Raw genomic sequence first — 21,332 nt, 5'->3', positions numbered from 1 at the left:
CATTTTGAGAAGTGATGAATACACATTATTTTATTTAAGTTTAATATTTCGTTCATAGATTCAATGCTGACACTGAATACTACTAAAGTTAAGATCAGTTAAGTAAATGTCAGCAAAAACTAAAGAGAAAAAGTGAAATATGTTGATTGCTGAAGTATTCGGAAGTGAATAAGTGTGTGGCAGCAATTGCAGCAGCAAGGCTTTATGAATTTTACACATCGGTTTGATAAATATTTGACCATTCTTGGTAGATTTCCTCAGACTCTCTCAGTTAGCTTGGAGAATGCTTATGGACAACAGTTTTCAACTTTCCACAGATGCTCAATGGGATTTAATTCAAGACTTTGAGAGGGAAAGGGACATTTAACAACTTTCACTTTCTTTGTCTTACTTTACATTTACATTTAGATCATTGGCAGAAAGTTTTTTTTGTCCCAGTTTTAGGGCTGAAGCAGGTTTACCTCTTATTTCCCCAGTACTTTCCTCCTTCTGCGTTGCCATCAGTTGTGACAAGGTTCCCAGTACCTGCAGAGGAGAAGCAGAACAGTAATAATCTTACCACTATGCTTGACAGCAGGGAAAAGATCTTTGGTCTTCACCGTTGAATTATTTATCCAACAAAAAGAAAATACCAAAGAAAGAAGACGTTTAATCTTTGGTGTTACTAAATAATCAAGCTCAACCTGCATTTGTGCTACACTGATTAAACAAGGTAGAATGTGTATAAAGACTAGACATAAATCAACAGACAAAGTTTGGAAAGAATGTTTGTTCTGGAACCATGCATAATACTGATAAGGTGTAAGTGAGGTAACTACTTTGTGATATCATTTATTATAGACAACTGCTTACACAGGGTGTGTGTAAAATTATAGTCATCCATGCAGTGACTTTCCATAAAAGAAATTCCCTCTTTGGAGAAACCTTTACTAATTTAGTCCTAGATAGGTGGAATTCTATATTGGAGGATCTTGATATAAAATGAAGGCTGAGAATACGTTTCACAGCCTATGAGCTGTGAGCTGCATTCTACTCCAGTGCCAGTCAGGGTAGCATACCCCTGCTGTAATAATGAACCCTGTCGAACATGTGGAAGAACGTTGACAAGTGCCTGTGATTGCATTCCCTGAGTGTACAGTATGGTCTAATCCGACAGGAGTTGTGTCTTTCATAAAATGGAAGTGCATTCTTGTCTTGCATGGAACAAATAGTAGCAACATAAAACTGCATTCATATTGTGTCAGTTCTGTAAATGGTTCCAAAACCAATTCTGTATTTTTTCTGTACAATCATTTTACATATTTTTAGATATAGAAAATTTGAACTGTTGTCCTTTGATAATATCACTGAAAAGTATTACTGTAAATTAGATTCAAAGATGGAGAAAAAATCAATTTAAAAATGGGTTGCTGAATTCATATTTTGGGAGGTGTGACAAGCACCATTTTGCTCCATACAGTACATACTTCAAACATATGCAATGGGGCAAATATGCCAGCCTGATCCAATACTAGTATTTTTTATGGTAAATGTCTCAGAACGAGACATATAACACAAAGTGGCTGCCTCAGACATTCAGATTTCCAGATACAAATATCCTCCCCCTGAACTTTGAAGCAAGTTGCTCAATCAGTAGGCAAAGGATTATTAAAAGAACCAGCTGCCTTGCACTTGCTCATTAGCAGCAGCCATTAATAAAGGAGTCCCAGACAGGATGAAGACTTCTGCTGGATACCTTCTGCTGCTGTCCCTGGCTGCTGCAGTCACTGGGAGTCTAGAAGAGGCAGCTTTCTCACCCCAGGATACCCTGTCTGCTGCTGTAGAGTTCTACAACAGGGGCAGTGAGCAGCCCAATGCTTTCAAGGAAGAGAGTGCTCTACATGAACCAGTGAGTCCTCCAGCTTCAACATAATGCTCTCATTTCAAGAGTCATGTAATAAGTAAATCATCTTGATTTTCAAAGGCTCTTTTTCTGCCTGAATAGCATTATTCAGCATAATAAATGTACAAAATTGAAAGACGTATTCTCAAATATAGATCAGGAAAAAAGCGGCACAAAGGGCAGAAGTCATTTACTGCTCCTTTAAAAATTAAGGTAAAGGTAAGGAATGTAGACACTTGAATTTGCATCTCTGCTTTCTTTTCAACTGCCTTTTCATGTCATTTGAATAGAAACACAATTCCATATTTATGTGGAAATGTTGTGTGAGTGGTGCCTGTAACACCATAAAGACAGGGCATGCAGTATGTAGGTAGTTTGATTAAACCAAAAGGAAACAGTAATGAAAACAGTTTTTAAAGTATTTACTTTAAAGATGTTGTTACCAATACCATCTGAAGAATAGTATGTGATAAAAGGTAATGAAACTGTTCTTTTTTCCTCTTTAGAGAAGGAGGGAGGATGACTCCAGTGTGTATTATAAGCTGAAGTTCACTATGAGAGAAACCGTATGCCCAAATACAGAGAACTTCAACAAGTTGCACTGCTCTTTTATGGAAGGAGTAGTAAGTTACAGTTCTTTGAACAGCAGGAATGTGAAGGAGATATCAGTTGATGTGATTTTTGCATTTCAAATTTTAGAAATTAAATGGCTAAATCAAAAGGCTAAATTTATTGTGCCGAATGTTATTTTGGATTTTAATTTTAGATCAGGGAGTTGAGTAAAGAGGCTGGTTTGATTCCTTTAATGCTTCAATAGCTTTGTTTTCATCTCTTGCTTTTTTATAGAAATAATGCATTAAATAAAATGTATCCTGCGTACCATAAAATGCAAAATTGGATGAAAGTGTAAAACGGACAATTTATTTTTTGTGTTTAAATTTTCTTTTCTTCCTTGTACTGTCATGACCCATTTTTATCTAACTTATAGTGCCTTCAGTAAATATCTACCCCCAGAGCAATGTAAATATTGTGTTACATCCAATTTTTAATGCATTGAAATTATTTTTTCCCTTCATTCAAATAGCACGTAACATTTTTTTTTAAATTTAAGTTTAAGCAAAAAATTAAAAATTTCTGAAAAATGAAGCGGGGAAATATTTTGTTTCCTGAAGCATTCGCCACACTGAGTCAAATTTTGTAGAAGTACCTTCTGCAGCAGTTGCAACTTTGGGTCTTCTTAGGTATGTCTGTATCAGTTTTGCGCATCTGGATTTGGGGATTTTCTCTCATTCTTCCGTGCAAATTTGTTCAAGCTCTGTCAGGCTGGATGGGAAGCATTGTTGCCTGAATTTGGCTCCATTTATTATGACCACTATCCTAACAAGTGAACCATTTCCTACCACTGAAAACGATACCCGTAATATACTGCCATTTATAGTTTACATGGGTGATGAGCTGTACCCTTGTCATTTTTTTAATTTCATCAGCCCATACAGTTCATTTTTTTTATTTCATCAGCCCATTGAATTTTTGCCACACGGTCTCAGGGTCTGCCATGTGCCTACTTGCAAACTTCAGGCATGCTAATTGACTAGTTTCTGTCTAGCATCCATCATAGAGGCTAAATATGGGTAGTGCTGAAGAGATTGTTGTTCTTGGACATGTTCCCTGGTCTCATGGAACCCTGCCATGGAACTCTGTAGTTCTGTCTGAGACTAAGGTCCTTATTGTCCAGTTGCTCAGGTTGGGAGGACAGTCTTCTCTAGGAAGAGTCTGGGTGATTCCATATTCTTTCCATTTCCTTATGATATACCTGAGTGTGCTCCTGGGAACTTTCAACACCTTAGATATGGTTTTATACCCCTCACTAGCTCTATGCTTCCTAAAACATCCATCAAAGAGTTGTATAGATACTGTATTGTATAGATACGGAGTATGTATACTCCGACAAGCACTGTAAACTGGGGATACCTTATATAAATAGGTGTATTTCTGCTGACATCAAGCAATTGGACAGACCACAGGTGGATTCCGAGTGATCTTACAAGGAAATTTAGATGCACCTGGGGCAAATTTGGAGTTTCATAGCAAAGGGAGTAGTTATAAGATCAAAACATTTCAGTTTCCATTTAAATGTCCTGTAAAAACAATCCAACAACTTTCATTCTACTTTAACATTATAGATTAATTTGATAGATCATTCAAAACATAACAGATCATTCAAAGAGTTGTGGGGGTTGTAGTGGTTTGATGGTTTTACTGAGACAATTATTAATTGTAGCAGTAATCACGAGGTGGTTCCTTGTGGCTTTTAGAAAATCAATCGTCAGAACAACTAACAACGCACACACACGGGTTCAATACACGAGATACATTTATTAATATAAATTGTGCACCAAACGTGTACTAGTCTGCCTGGATACAAACGGCAGACCTTACTGTGAGGGTTATCAATATACAAGGTATATAATCTCGAAGAGATGCAAACACAAAGAGATACACAACAGAGAATATATGTCAATATATATCATTCGGTTACCAAATCGCTAATCAGTGTTATTACCCACTGTTACTCTAAACTCGGAAGTAAATACATTACTCATGAATTAAATTGCTAACAACTTGTGTTGAGGTACAATTGAATTCTCGAGACGCAATGTAGAACATGGGGTTTACTTATCCACTGTGTATGGATTTGGAATTTCCCGGCACGAACACCAAACCAGCTGACAGGCTGTGTTGCAGCCTCTGTTCCAGCGGTTGTCCAATGGGCGTTGTCAAAGCGTCCTCTGGCTACCGGCCAACCAGTCGAGGTGCAGCTCGGAGTAGGACGGGCAGAGGAATCTAACTGCGGCGCGCAGGGCAGTCATTGCTCCGAGGGGATCTACCAGCAGTCTGGCTGGCTAGTAGAAAGTCTCTATTCACACAATGTGACCACGAGTCCTCACAAGTCACTCTTTTGCCCGGGAAGAAGCTGGTTCATTCCCGTTCCAGCGCTGCTTCTGAATAAGCTATTCAGGTTGTCGAGGAGGGTCCAACTGTAGGCTGCCGTTGATCAAGCGGAGCATTCACGTTGGTAGAATTCTGAGTACGTACGGGATCCTCGGCCTCGTGCTTAGAACAAAGTCCAATAGGGGCATTGGAGACCCACGTGGTGTTACCACGCCCTGCCAGTACCTGATTGGTTGATCAAGGTGAGATATGAGTCACTTACTCCTGACACTTAGGAATGCAGTCCAGATGTCCATTTGGCACTCCCTAGACAGATAGGCGCCAATGGATGACCATTGATCATGATAGCCAGGCTTAGCTAAGTGCATCCCCGTTTGGGAGCTGTCCCTTATCAAAAGAAAACTTCTTAAATCAGCCTGCATGAATACTTTCTCTGTGGCTGCACCACAGAGATGGAGAGTGAGATGGGGCCTCATTTAGGAAAGCACAGCAACGCTTAATTCTGTCTTATTAACAAGCATTGCCGCTATAGGGTAGTGAAAACTGGGGTCTTAACCATTAGGTCCTGGCTAAATCCCACTCTGACCTAACTAATTTTCCACCTTGATTCAATTCAATTGGTGAGGCAGTCTCTCTCTTTTCTCTGATCTGCTTTAAAGGTGGGCTGCTGGCCCATAATAGTTTTGCACATCACGCAGGAGGGTCCTGCACTTCAGTGGTGAATGAAGTGGGTCCCCTTTTTGATGCAAAGCACTTTGGGATCCTTGGGATCAGAATTAAAAGTGCTATATATACATACATATTTTAGCTTCTTTATCCAATACAGGATCACAGAGGAGTTGGAGCCTATTCCACCAAACAAGAGCACAAGTCAGTATACTCCCTGGAAAGGACACCTGTTAGTTACAGATTACACACAGATACAAACATGCACACTCTCAGACCAGAGCCAATTTTTCCCAGAAGCCAAGCCAACTACCAACATGTTTTTGGACTATAGGAGGAAACCAGAGCACCTGGGGGCAACCAAACAAACACAGAGAGAACATACAAACTCCGCACAGATAGCATCCCAGGTCCAGAATTAAATCCAGAGCTACTGCACAGTGAGTTAGCATTGCTAACCACTGCCCCACCCGATTTCCATAGATTATATTTGTATTTAAAAATTAAAGATTAATTATTTTGTTACTTATGTTTTGTATGTTATGGTAAGTGTATGTATGTTTTGTTTGATGGTAAGTGCATTGTATGGTTCTATCTTGTTGTTCAGGTCATATACCATGCTGCTAAACTGAAAACATACTGTAACTCCTTTATTATAACACATACCTAACATTTCAAAAAGCACCCTGAATTCAAATAGTAATTGTCAAATACTGTAAAGTATTTGTGAAATTTGCCTGTTAATGTCTGCCCATTTTTTCCTTTACAGATGCAATTAAAGTGTAACTCTCTAGTTTCTGTGCTAAAGGAAAACCTTTCTAAAGTAAAGAATATCAAAGTTACTTGTGCGCCTATCCCAACAAAGCTTAAAGAGGTAAGAAAATAATCTAAGTTTGTGATATGGGTCTCAGCAATCATGAGGTTTATGGATGCCCATGGTTTTAATGGCAAATTAGTGGCTAACTTTTAACATCTCATTGAATTATACATTATAGTACTTCAAAGTGACAATTATTTGGATTTTAAACTTTCCTTGAATTGATTTCACTGTGTATCATGTAACATTATAACAAACAGTTAAGGGCAATGTTAAAGTCTTTGTGAATTCACAAAAGATAAAAAAATTAATAAAACAAAAATTGCTTAAATGTTTTCGTTAAATAACTCACTCTGTTCATATTTAGCAGAATCTTAAGCCTTTTTAAAGTTTATCTAAGGTGCTCTGAAACTTGTTCAGGAGAAGGTCAAATTGTATTTACACTCTTATGTTCTCTTACATACAATAGACATAGTTGCCTGCACAATTCTGCACGTATCTTTTATAGCACTTTACGTTTATTTTTTTCCGGAGTCAAAGGTCTCTCACACTCAGTATTTTTAGATATTAACTTTTGTTGCTTTTTCCTCTTCCACTTCTCTTTCCTCACCTCTTCTCCAATAAGCAGTTCTCCAGTCTCAGTCTACCCACAATAAATCTCCTCCCTGCAATTCGCACAATGTCCACTCTTTTCTTCCAATTTTCTTCCAATGTCATTAACCATCCTTGGGACTGGTAACAATCACAGCCATTTTGTATCCATTCTGTCTTCAACTACTGTATCCCCACTCACTCCAATCTCTCCTTCAGCCTTCTCTCCATTTCTTGTCAAACAAACAAGCCAACTGCACCTACGGTCCCAGCCAGCCTGTCCTTGTTGTTATGTCTCTTTCTCCTTTTCCCAATCCTCCTCTTCACTGTTCCCATAAGACCTGTTCTGGTTGCTAATGTTCACTCTGCCCTAAGGATGTGAACACACAACATCAGTCTGCACATGAGACAACTTTTTGCCACCCCTGGTGCCAGTGCCTCGCTTGCGAATCAATCTGCCACAGTGTTGGGTCCCCACCCCCCTTTTACCCCCCCATCCACTGGCACCTAAATAGAATGTCCCCCACTTTCTCCCATCCAAGCTTTCATCCTCAAATGTAACTGATATTTCTTCTTCATTGGGAAATCCACTGGAACCTGTCCTCATCTACTCGGTTCTTGTCACTTCTGCATGTGATCACTCATTACCAGTTCCTATTCTACTTCACCATCAGTACAGTTCACCTCTGGCTACTCTTTCCAGGTCATCACAACATGTTCTGCTGCCCACCACAGAATTCCTATCTCAAGCAAGCTAAGGTCTTGGGTTTTATACCTGTTCACTGACTTACATTCCATCGCCTGTATCATACTTCCTATTCATTACATTAGTCATCAGTGTTTCTCCGATACATTGCATATCCAAAGCTTCTCATCCACTCCATTCTACAGCACATTCTCTGATGTATCTTTACAATATCCAAACATACCCAACCAAACAAAAATCACACTCCAATAGCATTGAGGTCTGCACTGGTCTTTTGGGTTTCTCTTCATTTTTTGGGTGGCTGTGACAAATCTGACCTTCAACCAGGGTTGTCATTTCCTCAGACAGATTGGGTAAAAACAAAACCTAAAGTATCAAACAAAAGTAAAGTATGTTATCCCCTTATATTCATAGGCTCAATTTGTATAGTTTGGAATTTGAACTAAAATGGTATTGCTAAACAGAAGTCTGGGAGGAGATCAAATTGTAATCTTGCACTTAAACTGTGTTCTTAAACATAAAGTTGCTTTATATTTGCTATTAGTTGCTATTATAGAACTATAAAATTGCTATTATATATGCCTTCTCTCCTCTACAACTGCACCCTTGTAGCAGCTACCTGGCTAATTCCTCACCAGTGAAGGTATAATGTCAGGAGAGAAAAAATGATTAACCCTATGCGATTTCCCAGGCAAGGTGGAACGCAGGGTAAAGACAGAGAAGGGAAAAAACAGGGAGTACTTATCCAAAGCTGTAGTTGTTAACCGGTGCAAGTCGTTAGCCAGAAGATCAGAAGAGCAACAGCACAAGAACCCAAGATCATCAGGGGAATTGCACAGAGACGCAGGGAAGACACGAGAGAGAGAGCTCCGCTCGTTGCGATGAGGGTAATGAGTCCATTAGTACTCTGGGATTCTAAGGGTGTGGTAGTGATTGAGGAGTGTGAGAGGGTAATTAGTCCTGATGGCATCGTTTGCAGGAATTGACATGTGCTTAATTATGATTGTCAGAAGCTATGTCAGATTGTCGGCGGTATTTATTCTGATTAGGCGGGGCTGTGACAGTACCCCCCCCTCCTTCACAGGCAGCTCCTGACGCCCTAACAGGACGTTTAGGGAAAGCGCGGTGAAAGTTTTGAATTAAATTTGGATCCAGAATGTCCTTCTCAGGTACCTAAGATCTTTCCTCGAGGCCACACCCTTCCCAATCAACCAAGTATTGTAAGGAGCCTTGGTACCAATGGGAGTCCAGGATCTTGTTGACTGTGAAGGTGGGAGCACCTTCTACTAGTCATGGTGGGGGCGGACGAGGTTGAGGTTTGGAGAGGGGAGACCTGTGGAAAGGTTTGAGGAGGGAGACATGGAAAGTGGGGTGAATTCTGAGAGTAGGTGATAGAGCCAGACAGTAAGAGACAGGGGTGATTTGAGAAATTATCCAAAAAGGGCCGATGAAATGAGATCCGAATCTATTAAGGGGTTGTCTTAGGTGGAGATTCTTGGTGGAGAGCCAGACAAACTGTTCTCTTCAGAGGCGGGGAAAAGGATGACGGTGTCGAGCTGCAGATTTTTTGTAACATTGTGCAGTCTTTTGGAGTGAAGGTTTAACGGTCATCCAAAGCTTCTGAATTGAAGATAAGTATTACTGGAAAGAGGGCACCTGGGTTTCTGGGGGGGAGAGGGGTTTGGTATGCAATAGCATAGTGGAAAGAAGTTGTGGGTGAATTCGGCCCAAGAAAGTAGAGAGACACAGTTGTCTTGGGTTGCCGAAATATACTGTAGGTCCTCAGGAAAGTCAAGAGCTCCTGGTTGATCCTCTCGGTCTGTCTATTGGCCTCCGGATGGTATCCTGAAGTCAGCGAAATGGATGCCCCAAGAGGCTTACAAAAGGCCCACCCGAATCTTGAGATGAATTGAGAACTCCTATCTGAAATCACGTCCTTTGGGATGCCATGGAGTCTAAAGACGTGGTTAACGAATAAGTTTGCCATCTCACGTGCAGTGGTTAAGGTAGATAAAGGGACAAAATGAGCTGATTTGGAGAATCTGTCCACTGTGACCAAAACTGCAGTTTGTCTTGACTTGGTGGAAGATCAGTGAGAAAGTCCACGGAGATGTGGGACCAGGGGCTTTCGGGAACCTGGGGAGGATGGAGGAGGCTTTCTTATTGCGTGGGGTCTTGGTTCTAGCACATACGGTACAGACTCGCATGTAGTCGACGACGTCCAATTTCATAGTCTGTCACCAGAAGTCCCTATCGATCAGATCCAATGTGCAAATCATGACACCACTGTAAGACTGCCAACCGGACCAGATTGGTGATGAAAAGCCTATCTGGAGGGCACTGTGGGGGAACTGAATGACCAGCCCGGGCGTACCTCATCTGCTCCTCAATGTCCCTTCTGATGCCAGCAAGGAACTTACCGGGCGAATGATGGGTTTGGGTGTCTTCTCAAGGTCTGGAGGGTCAAAGAGGCAGGAGAGAGTGTCAGCCTTCACGTTTTGAGAACCAGGGGACCATGTAATGATGAAACAAAACCTAGAGAAAAACAAGGACCATCTGGCTTGGTGGGCATTAAGATGTTTGGCCGATTGGATGTAGATTCAGTTTTTGTGGCAAGTTATGATGGTGAACGGGTGTTGTGCTCCCTCCAGCCAATGTCTTCACTCCTCAAGGGCAAGTTTGATAGCTTAGAGCTCCCGGTTACCTGAATCGTAGTTTATTTCTGCAGGGGAAAGTATGCACAGGGGTGGAGTATGTCTTTTTCCCTGTGACCCTGTGAAAGGACTGCCCCTGCACTGTGAGCCAAGTCATCAACCTAAACCACAAAGGGCAAGGAGGGGTCTGGGCAATGGAGAAGCGGGGCTGTTGTGAACAGATGTTTCAGGTGGAGGAATGCCTTATTCGCTTTGGGATTCCATCTGCTCTGGTTGGGACCTTTTCTCGTGAGGGCCATGATGGGAGCCAGCATGGAACTAAAGTTGCAATTAAAACGTCTATAAAAATTTTTTTCCTGGGGGTTGGCCAGTCCCTGATGGCTTTTACTTTGAAGAAGTCCATTTCAATGTTGTGGGGAGTAATTATGTAACCGAGGAAATGTATTTTGGAGACATGCAAAAGGCATTTCTCTAATTTAGCATAGAGCTTATTGTGGATGAGTTGTGAGAGTACCTCTTGGACATGTTGGACATGGTCTTGGGGATTGTTAGAGAAAATAAGGATGTCATCAAGATATACGAGGACATATTTGTTTTTCCATTTTCCATTCATCACCTTACCTGATATGGATTAGATAATATGCTCCTCGGAGATCAGGTTTAGTGAAAATTGTAGCCCCATGCAGTAATTCTAGTGCTGCCGCAATCAAGGGCAGAGGGTAGCGGTTCTTAATGGTGATCTCATTTAGGTCTATCGCCCTGTCGGAGAGTAGAAAGCTGTGATAAGAAATGGTATTCAGAGCTAGCCGGAGCAAATACTGCCTTGAACTTCGGGTAGAATTAATTAAAATTGGCTGTTACAGGTCCCCCTTTAGCTAGCAGGGCAGCAGCCCAGTCCAGAATCCTTCCAGCAGGTAGCAAGATGACAAAAGCAATTTTTTCACAAGAGGTGGAAAAACATTCTGGGTACAACTGGAAGGCTAACCAGCACTGGGCTATAAAGCCCTGACATTTAGTTGGATGTCCATCGAATGTATCCCGTGTGGGAAGGGGTGGTGAGCTGTAGAGAGCCACGGTGAGTGAAGCTACAGCAGAGGGGGGGCTATGGGGAGTCGAAGGTTCTTCAGGGAGTCTAGCCATATGATCCGTGAGCTGTTGAATGGAAACATGGAGCTGTATGAGGGCGTGGGATTGCTGGTTGAGGACGGAATTAATCATATTTTGATTTGTGGGGTTCATTTTAATGGCTCGGTATTCTGTAACATTGGGAGAGAAAAAATGATTAACCCTATGCGGGGTTAAGACAGAGAAGGGAAAAAACAGGGAGTACTTATCCAAAGCTGTAGTTGTTAACTGGTGTACATAAGTACTCTGGGATTCTAAGAGTGTGGTAGTGATTGAGGAGTGTGATCTGGTAATTAGTCCAGACGGTGTCATTTGCAGGAATTGACAGGTGCTTGATTATGATTGTCGGGAGCTGTGTCAGAATGCCGGTTGCATTTATTCTGATTAGGCGGGGTTGTGACAGAGGGGAATTGTAACAGCTCTGCTCTTCAGCCAGGGCTGTCATTTTCTCAGCTAGGGGAGTTAGTGCCAAACACAAATTATTAAATATGCTATCCCTCTGCTTATTTTCGAGTAATTATGATTTGACAGAACTACTGAAATACTTTTATTTCTAACTTTAATTTCTTATTAGTACAATCACTATTACTGTTATTGTACCCCAAAAATAGCATTTCTTATAAGAAAAGTGCAAGATGATGATGATGCCAGTATTGCTTTCATCTTCCAACGAAAGATCTGGATTCAGATTCAGAAAACAATGTTAATGTTCTCACTTCTTGATAATCATGAAACAGCATTCAATTATAGCCACATAATGTGATATTCCATTATTACTGTATGTTCAGTCACAGAATTTTTCTTTATATTTTTCTGTTATTATAGCTGTTTTATCATATACAGATTTTGGTTAAGTTGTTATTAAAGTTTGCTAATAAACATAAAGTGCGTCTTGATTTAAGATGTGAATTAATTAAATGCATTATTTTATTCAATGTTCTTTTCAGGGAGTGCAAGATGGTAATCAGAATCTTCCAGGACAAAGGTCAAGGAGTGGGTCTTCCATAGGTCAACATAACTATGGGAGTCAAAAGCACTAGACTTTCGCAGCTAGTGAAATCAAAAGATGGACAGCAACATTACTCAAAACTGTGCTTTTCACTGCTAAGAACTTCAGGCAATTTACACAATTTGTTAACTATTTTTCTTTCATTTTTTTCGTACCTTGTCTTTGCTTCTCTTTTTTATTAATTGTTTTAAGTATCATTGTTACTCTTCTCAAGTTTATTAACATGGATCCAAAAGAACCATCCATTCTATTATTCACCCATCCACCCATTTTATAACCATTTCATCCAATACAGGGGAATGGGGTAGCCAGAGCCTATCGAGATCAGCAACTAGGGGCAGGATATACCTTCGATGGGATGCCAGTCCATCACAGGGCAGACACAGATACAGAGATGTACACACTCACTCCAGGGCCATTTTTCTCAGAAGCTAATTAACCTACCAGAATGTCTTTGGATGTGAACACAGGGGAAAAATAAAAACTCCATGAAGATTGTACCCAAGAAATTGAACCCAGGGCCCCAGCTCCGTGTGCAGCAATGCTAATCACTGGGGAGCTGGAAGCAACAGGTGCAAGGCAGGGTATACCCTGGATGGGATGTCAGTCAATTGCAGGCCCTGTGGAAGGAAGCTGGAGCATGGAGCATGGAGGAAACCCACATGTACTTGGGGAGATTATATGAACCTACACAAAGATAGCAGAATTGCTCCCAGAGCCTCAGCACTGTGAGACAGCAATGCTAACCACTGTGTCGCCATGTCTTCCCATATTATTATACACTCTAAGAACCCTTTTCACGTTTTTTAAGTTGCTCTGCCTGTAGAGCAAGGATTGTATTTTCAACACAGTGCATCACATGCCAAGCTTTATGGGATCCTTGTTGGACAAACCTTTTTTGGACATAAAGAGTATTCAGTTTTCATCCACAAGGTGGCATAATCATCTGATTCTTATCCCCTACTAGGCTGTGGAACAGTTGAAACTGTTGAAACTCAAACGTGATACAAAAGTGGAAAACAAATGATTGAAGTTCATTTCTGGATTCTGAAAAGGTGATGCGTTTATTGATGACCAAAAACTGAGTATCTGCCATAAAACAAATTATATATTAAGTTTTCCTAAAGCTTCTGTGTTGTCTACATCTATCTTTGGAAGTCCCAGCTGCCTTTTTACATTGTTTTTATTGATTTGGATTCAAATACAATTTATTTAGTGAATTTATGTTTGTGACTCCTCTCCTTTGCTATGGCACATTTTCATTAACTTGGTATGATACTATATTATTAGAAATACATGTGCAGCTGCAGCCTTCAACAGATTGCTGTGGCTGGAATGCAAAGCTACTATACAGGTATTATGATTTTCTTCTGAAAATGTCCCCTACACCACATATAATATGTAATTTCCAATTATATTAATTCTATCCTTAGAATAGGTTCAAATCCCACATGGAATACTACTATTTTATCCTTGAACAAAGCACTTCACCGCAATTGCTCCAGGGTGTTTGAGTCAACATTGTTAATTACAATGTATTTGAAATGTATTTAACTTGTAAAATCAAACAAAAGGGTTGTGGGTGGTGTATAACTGGATGAATTACCATTTTTATCTGTATTAGTGTATTAGTAATATTCCATTCATCCATTATCTAACAGATTTATCCAGTTCAGGGACACTCACATACTGTATTTTCACGTGAGCCAGTTTTCCCAGAAGCCAAATGACCTGCCAGTTTGTCTTTGGACTGTGGGAGTAAATTGGAGTACCCAGAGGAAACCCATACAAACACAGGGAGAACATACAGTACAACTTCTATGCAACTTCCAAGTGTTCAATAATTGATAACTGTTCCAACATGACTAGGTTAAAAGCTCATAGTGGGAATATGTCCGTTCCCATGTGTTCTCTCAGGCATAATAATAATAATAATAATAATAATAATAATAATAATAATAATAATAATAAATATATGTCCACATATTAAAGCATTACATGTGAGCACTTTCATAAATACCAAGACATTGTCAGTCCATTACAAATACAATAGGCTGATAGGAGATATTATGTACTTTAAAGATGATACTTCTGTCATGTCTGTAAAATGACGCTGCTATAGATTGCCTCTATCACAATCATTTACTCTTGCAAAATAACATGCCATAAGGTCTAAGGCACCAATATAAATTTTCTGTTTACTCATTCACTTTTTTGGTTCCCTTTCATAATTTTTAGCTGGTTTCATTCTAATAATATTTGTATCAACTATAGCTTTACACCCTCATATTTGAATATCTCTGGTCATTTATCCAGGTACTGTACATGAACATATCACATTTTTTCCCCACACTAAAGACCAAAAAAATGTATATTTACATAATGCTTTTCAAGATTTAGTAATGAGACTGGAGAGCAGAAGCAGGAGGTATCCACTGGAGATTATTTTCCTTCCAATGAATCTGGGCTGAGACTTTTGAAAAGCAGCCAGCTTTTTCAGCTCAAGTCTGTTGGGAAATTTTAGAATTTCCTAATATTTATTATACAGTAAATCTTAGTATATTAATTAAAACACAGGTAGTGCATCATTTAAAAAGAACAAATGAACACCAACACTTTTTATCTACAGAAGATACACAAAAAGTACATTTTTGTCAGTCTTGATGAACTCCGACTTGTTTCTGCTACTTCTGGGGTGGATAACTACCAGCAGGTTGACAGGAATTGTTTTTCCCTCTAAATGCTGCTTTCTCAGTTTCCAATAAGGAAATCCAATCTTGCTTAATCTCATATGTGAATAATGTTCTCTGTAGTGACGTACTGTAATGACAAAGCCTAATAATATGCTGAATTACACTGATGTACTGTGGATTTCTCTTGGTGAAGTAATAATACACTCAAAAATGCTGAAACTTCCACATTTTATGCACTGTATTGCTACTGTATGAATGTTCACCTTGCCAAAACATCTACTGTGTTGATCCTGTTGAATAATAAACCCACTCTTAAATTTCACTTATAACTGAAATTGCCATCTACAAACAAAGCAAAATAAATAAAAGATATTTTAAGTTTTCAACAAAACGTGTTTTTTGTTAAATTATTTTTAAGGATGACAGGTCCTCTCTGTGCATTCACAGTACATAAAGAGATGAAAGGCAGAATGCAGGATCTTGTTATGAATCAGAGGAAATTCTGAGACTTTAACCTGATCTTAGAATGATACATTGTAACGAACAGTTCTTTCCGGACCCTATGCGGACGACACAATCCGAAGAAGTGGGGAAACACTAGGAAAAAGTCATGCAGGAATACGGGGCTGAAAACGGGAGGGCGTGTCCAAAGTGCGCTGCTGCAGGGGGAAGGTGTGGCCGAGGCAAACAATCCAAAAGTAATCCAAAGAGGGAATCCAAAAACACAAGAAAGTCCATAGCCAGGTGATCCATCCAAACAAGGAATTAAAAACACGAACCGGGTCAGAACCGGCAGGCAAGGAACAGGAACAGAGGTTAAAACCTTAACGGGACCAGGCGCATCCAGATCCCGGACTCGCACGGTGCGGAAACCAGATGCACAGCCAGGATGAACGTCAGCGCCTGGCTTTTAAGGTGGGCTGGGAAAAGGGGTCAGGTGCACAGAATTAAGTCTGAAGTGAAAGGGCTGGAGCACCCTTAAGGAGGAGGGACTATAATCGTGACATACATAAAATGAAACCCAACTCGGATTCCTTCAGAGTAGTACAGGGTGTAACACATCAACTTGATCAACTCACATGATCAAATGTTGAGTGAGAGGTTGAGTTTATGTTTTAAGTGAGGAATGTTGCACCAAATTAGTAAGCTTGTTTTGTCATATAAAGCAACATCTTACTATAATCTTGCCAATCTTTGCCTTTCTTTCACATTGACAAAGAGTTTATCTTCATTTCATCTGTCCATTAAATTTTGTTACAGAAATTTCGTGGCCAATCTTTGCAATTGTAGCCTTTGTAATTGAGGATTGAGATACTCCTGCACTCTGCAATCTCTTACTGTTATTTTCTTCATAGCTCTAATGATTCCTCTGTCATCAACTACTGTCATCATCCTTTGATGACCTAATCTTTGCCGATTGCTTATTCCTCTAGTAGTTTCTTTTTTTCCCTAGACATTCCATTTAGTTGATTTTGTGATGCCCTGTCTGTCTGCAATGGTTCTAACTAGAATTTATTTTTGCTCTTATCTTCAGAATTGCTTGCTAGACAACTCTCCAGTCTTGATGTGGGTTTTTGCTATCTAGCTCAAGAGCCAGGCCAAAAAGTAAACTCCAAAGGTTGGAACCAAGACTATACAGTACATTCACAATGAATGCAACATGGAACACCTGAACAATTAGAAACATCTGTCGGCCATATGTCCCAATACTGACCTAAAATGGAGTATCCATGGATCCAATGGAGTATGGAGTAAATGGAGTAGTGACATTGTTCTAACATGGCAAAACATGTATGCAAAACAGTACCCAGAAACAAAAGCTGAAACGGTATACTTAAGATTCGTATTAATCTTTCATATCAAATCTAAATGTAATTCTTACACAGTAAAAATGAATTTCATTACATTGTCCCAATACCTACTGTACTGTATGCTTTTCACTGTACTGTATGTAAGAACCATGTATTCATGTCCTAATCAGGCAATTTGTTCTGTTAACCAGAATATTTAAGGGCATATGTTAAAACTTACTGGAATTAACAAATCACAATCAGTTATTTCAACATACATATTAAAAAACTACCGCAGCAGTTAAAGTATGAAGATCACATAAACAACACTCCCTGGAAAATTCCTGTTGGCCTGTCAGACATTGGTGACAAGCAGACTACTCCTCCTTTCATTTTCACTCCTCAGTTTCACAACCTTTTTTGAGGCCTCAGAGAAGCAAAGAAAGTGTATGGTATGCTCTGTTCAGGACTTCTGCACTCAAACCATCAAACAAATTAACAACAATGTGCTGTTTAAGGAACATAAATCACACTTTTTAGAAATTGTACATGAAAAAGGAATTAATGTCAGATTTCAATAATGTAATTATTGCAAGCAAAGCGCAGCCTGCAGGAGTATTCATTTTTTTGGAACATTTATTATGCCATTTTAAGAGATTGCTATCTGTATGGTATTTGTATGCTCTCCCTGTCTTTGCGTTGGTGTCTTCTGGGTGCTCCAGTTAAACTTCAGTACTGGGCGTAGCTTGCTAGCTGGGATTTGCCCCTGCTCCCTATCATCCTGACCAGGATTAAGTGTTTTAGAAAATGGATGGATGGATATTGGAATTCCCAGTCCAGGCCATTAAGACTGCAGGGTTCTGACTATCCAAGTGTTATCCCAAGTAGGAATTTTGCTCGGAGTGTGACAGTGGAAATGAAATACAAGGAAAAGGAAAAAGGGTAAAATAGAGAAGAAAAACAGTAAAGCAAAAGTAAAGCAATCTGAACAATGAAGGAGAAAATAAGAAACCCAGCTCTCAGAAGACCTTAATGTAAGGAGTGACTGCAGCAATAATCACACAAATGTAGAAATTTAAAAGAGCAAGAGGTCACCTTAGTGCTTTCCATCATGAGGAAATGCTGTAGGAATTTTATTGTGTAGTTCTGGTCGTGTTATCACTGACCATTGCAGTCCCTCTCCAAATGGGCTGTTCATGTACTCACATCTCTCTGACTGGCACAAAGAACATATCTTTACAAGATTAAGAAATCAATATTTTTGAAGGCCAAAATCAATATTTACTTTGAGGGGCACAATACATAAACACCCTCTACTCCTTTCCACGATTGTCTACTGTTACCTTTCCCACAATGTACCATTGAGCAAGTTATTGATTTGCTTTAGTACTGCCTCCTTCATCATGTTTTCAAATTTACTGGAAAGTTTGAAACTCGAAGTCATGTCATGACACAATAAAGTTTCCTAAATTTCTCAAAGGCAAACATCCACCATGTTCTGCAGTGTGTTGCACAATTTCAGAACATTCAAAAGGCTCTCTGCTGTCTGAGGCAGATTATAAACCCCAGATGAGAGTGAAGAGCTAACTGACAAGATGAGAACTTCAGTTGAATATCTGCTGCTGCTCTGCATGGCTGCTGTGGCCACTGTGTCTCTAGCAAAGAAGACCTTCAGCTACATGGATGCTCTCTCAGCAGCAACAGCTCATTACAACCAGGAAAGTGTGGAGACTAATGCTTTCAAACCTCCCAAAGTAGCTCCTCTAAAGGGAATGGTAAGTCAGTACTGTCAAAGTCTCAGATTATTTTTGCCTGGAAGTGAATTATAAAACAGTCTGTACATAAAGACAACAATAATTAACTTTGATCAAAGCATTAAAGCATATTAAAACATTTCATAGCAGAAGCATTTTTGTTTAAAAGCCGTCAAACAGTTCAAAGTGGTCCAATTATTCAGTCAATTAAGGGTTCAATTATGTAACTGAGAGCTGAAATATTAAAACGGGAAGATGTTCAGCACAATGATTTATATGACTCTTATGCAATATGTGTCCTGGTTTTCTCTCTTTTTCAGTCAATGTTCATTCCTGGTGATGGCTTTGGAACCGAGTATACTATAAGATTCATTTTGAAGGAGACTGTGTGCCCGAGATTTGTGGACTATGGAAAGGAAGAATGTGACTTCAAGGAAAATGGGGTGAGCTCATGCTGTTCTTTATTCTTCACTATAGCCAAAAATACCTCTGATATAATATGTTTTCTTTGTGCACCCTACAACTAACTTCTGAAATGGTATAATGTTACTGTAATTCCTGCTATTTAGTTAAATCAATTTGGGGAAACTAAACTGAAATCAATATGTTACTAGACACACAATATTTATTATTTTGCTCTTCTCTGGGTGATGTGCAAAGAAGGTCATTGATAACACCTTTGTTCTTTTGCAAAACACATCGCATTCAGTTCATCCAGATATTTACCAAGAGATAGTACTTAAACACTTCTCAAGTCCTATAGCAGTAAACAACAGTGGGCATTTCCTCTTTCTCTTTTTCAGTCTTTAAAGAAGTGCACAGGTCTTGTCACGGTTGTGAGGGCTAAGCCAGGAGAAGCAAGCGCTGTAGTAGTGACCTGTGAAGAAGTTACAGACCCAGAGGAGCGCAAGGTAAATCCTTCAAAAAAGTAGCTAAAAAGCCATCTCTGGAGTTAATTATTTCAACTGTGAATGTTTTGACATATTTTTTATGTTTAAAATATTATCTTTAACACAAATATGACATACCCTGATGTCTAGTGTAATTTAATCATGTACAGTATCACATTTTCTAAATATAAAAGGTATGATCAGAACAATTACACACAATGGACAGTATTCAACAAATTGAACCTTTACTGACAATCATGAAACACATGACAATAAAGTACTAAAATCATCAGTACATTACACATCATTGCCAGCAGCCATATCACCCTGCAACTCACAACTGGCAACCCACTGAAGCTCAGCAGAGGTGAGCCTGGTCAGTACCTGGATGGGAGACCTCCTGGGAAAAACTAAGATCGCTGCTGGAAGAGGTGTTAGTGGGGCCAGCAGGGGGCACTCACCCTGCGGTCTATGTGGGTCCTAATGCCCCAGTATAGCGACGGGGACACTATACTGTAAACAGGCACTGTCCTTCAGATAAGACGTAAAACCGAGGTCCTGACTCTCTGTGGTCATCAATCATGGCCTCCTAATAATCCCCATCTATGAATTGGCTTCATTACTCTGCTCTCCTCCCCATTGAGAGCTGGTGTGTGGTGAACGTTCTGGCGCACTATGGCTGCCGTCGCATCATGGCTGCACATTGGTGGTGGTGGAGGGGAGTCCCCATTACCTGTAATGTGCTTTGAGTGGAGTGTCCAGAAAAGTGCTATATAAGTGTAAGCAATTATTATTATTATGAAACACATGACAAGCAAGTCATGTAATGATGAAAATCATCATTACACCTGGTAATATGTCCAGATATGAAATATATTTCTCTTAATCTTGTTTTTAAACCCAGACCTATCATACTTGGTGTTTTACTTTTCCACTTAATGATTGAAATCCAGATTTGTCTCAGTATATTTAATGCCCCCTGATTTGTGAGTAGTTTGATGTCTGTGAATCACTAAGACATTTCTTCAATGAGATATTTATGTGAAAAAAGACTGCATTTAAGAAGAATAGAAAGAAAGCGGCCCAGAAAATATCAATAATTCAAATGTGCTTTTATGTCAGAATCTCAGAATGCCTGAAACACAAAAATATAACAAATAATAAAAAATAGTTCGTAAGGCTATTTGGTGCCAATACATGTTCTATTTTTTAAAGTTTTTCTTGAATGATCAAAAACTACTGTACATAATGTATTTTCCTCACCTGCTATCTTTAATTTCTATTTCAGAAACTTGAAGAACCACCCAGCTGGTGGTATCTTTTTGGTAGATCATAAGAACATGTTAGGAACAGCAGCATTGTGCCTGGAGCTCACCTGCGGACAATTGTGAACTATATTTATGTTGTATAAACTATTGTGGAAGAAGATTTTATTAAATAAAGCTTTCTGAATTAATGAATGTTATTTGGTTGCTTTTATGTGTTTTGAAGAACCATTGTGGTTGGCCACATTATTTTATTTTAAGGTTTTTTTAATTTACTTTCTTCATTTATGAGTCATTGTATAGATAGATCGATAGATAGATAGATAGATAGATACTTTATTGATCCCGTGAGGGAAATTGCAGTGCAACAGCAGCTTAACACACACAACACAGCCACAGTGTAACGAATTATATAATAATAGTACAATACATACAATACAGTACAAGAGTTACTCACAGTCCGGACACACAAGAGGAAACTAGAACAGAACAGTACACAGAAAATCGTATCACACGTATGAATATAGATATAGATGTA

General features: G+C 39.5%; 2 protein-coding genes across 2 annotated transcripts; both read left to right on the top strand.

Moving 5' to 3' along the window:
* The first annotated feature begins 27 nt into the window (after window positions 1–27).
* LOC148657180 (uncharacterized) lies at window positions 28–13,622 on the top strand. Its single transcript, XM_088643083.1, has 4 exons — window positions 28–1,888; window positions 2,389–2,505; window positions 6,270–6,374; window positions 12,341–13,622. The coding sequence occupies exons 1-4, from the start codon at window positions 1,715–1,717 to the stop codon at window positions 12,431–12,433; spliced, it is 489 nt and encodes a 162-aa protein (XP_088499209.1). The 5' UTR covers window positions 28–1,714; the 3' UTR covers window positions 12,434–13,622.
* A 4,814-nt stretch (window positions 13,623–18,436) lies between these two features.
* Window positions 18,437–20,985, top strand: LOC148657179 (cathelicidin antimicrobial peptide-like). Its single transcript, XM_088643085.1, has 4 exons — window positions 18,437–18,660; window positions 18,960–19,082; window positions 19,443–19,550; window positions 20,818–20,985. Exons 1-4 carry the CDS (start codon window positions 18,481–18,483, stop codon window positions 20,863–20,865), a joined length of 459 nt encoding a protein of 152 aa, XP_088499211.1. The 5' UTR covers window positions 18,437–18,480; the 3' UTR covers window positions 20,866–20,985.
* Window positions 20,986–21,332: the final 347 nt, after the last annotated feature.

Source organism: Lepisosteus platostomus, chromosome 8 (genome assembly GCF_059453375.1).
Source record: "Lepisosteus platostomus isolate fLepPlt1 chromosome 8, fLepPlt1.hap1, whole genome shotgun sequence".
NCBI classification, from domain to species: domain Eukaryota; kingdom Metazoa; phylum Chordata; class Actinopteri; order Semionotiformes; family Lepisosteidae; genus Lepisosteus; species Lepisosteus platostomus.
Note: the sequence above shows the minus strand (reverse complement) of the source record. Positions and strands in the feature narration are given on the sequence as shown.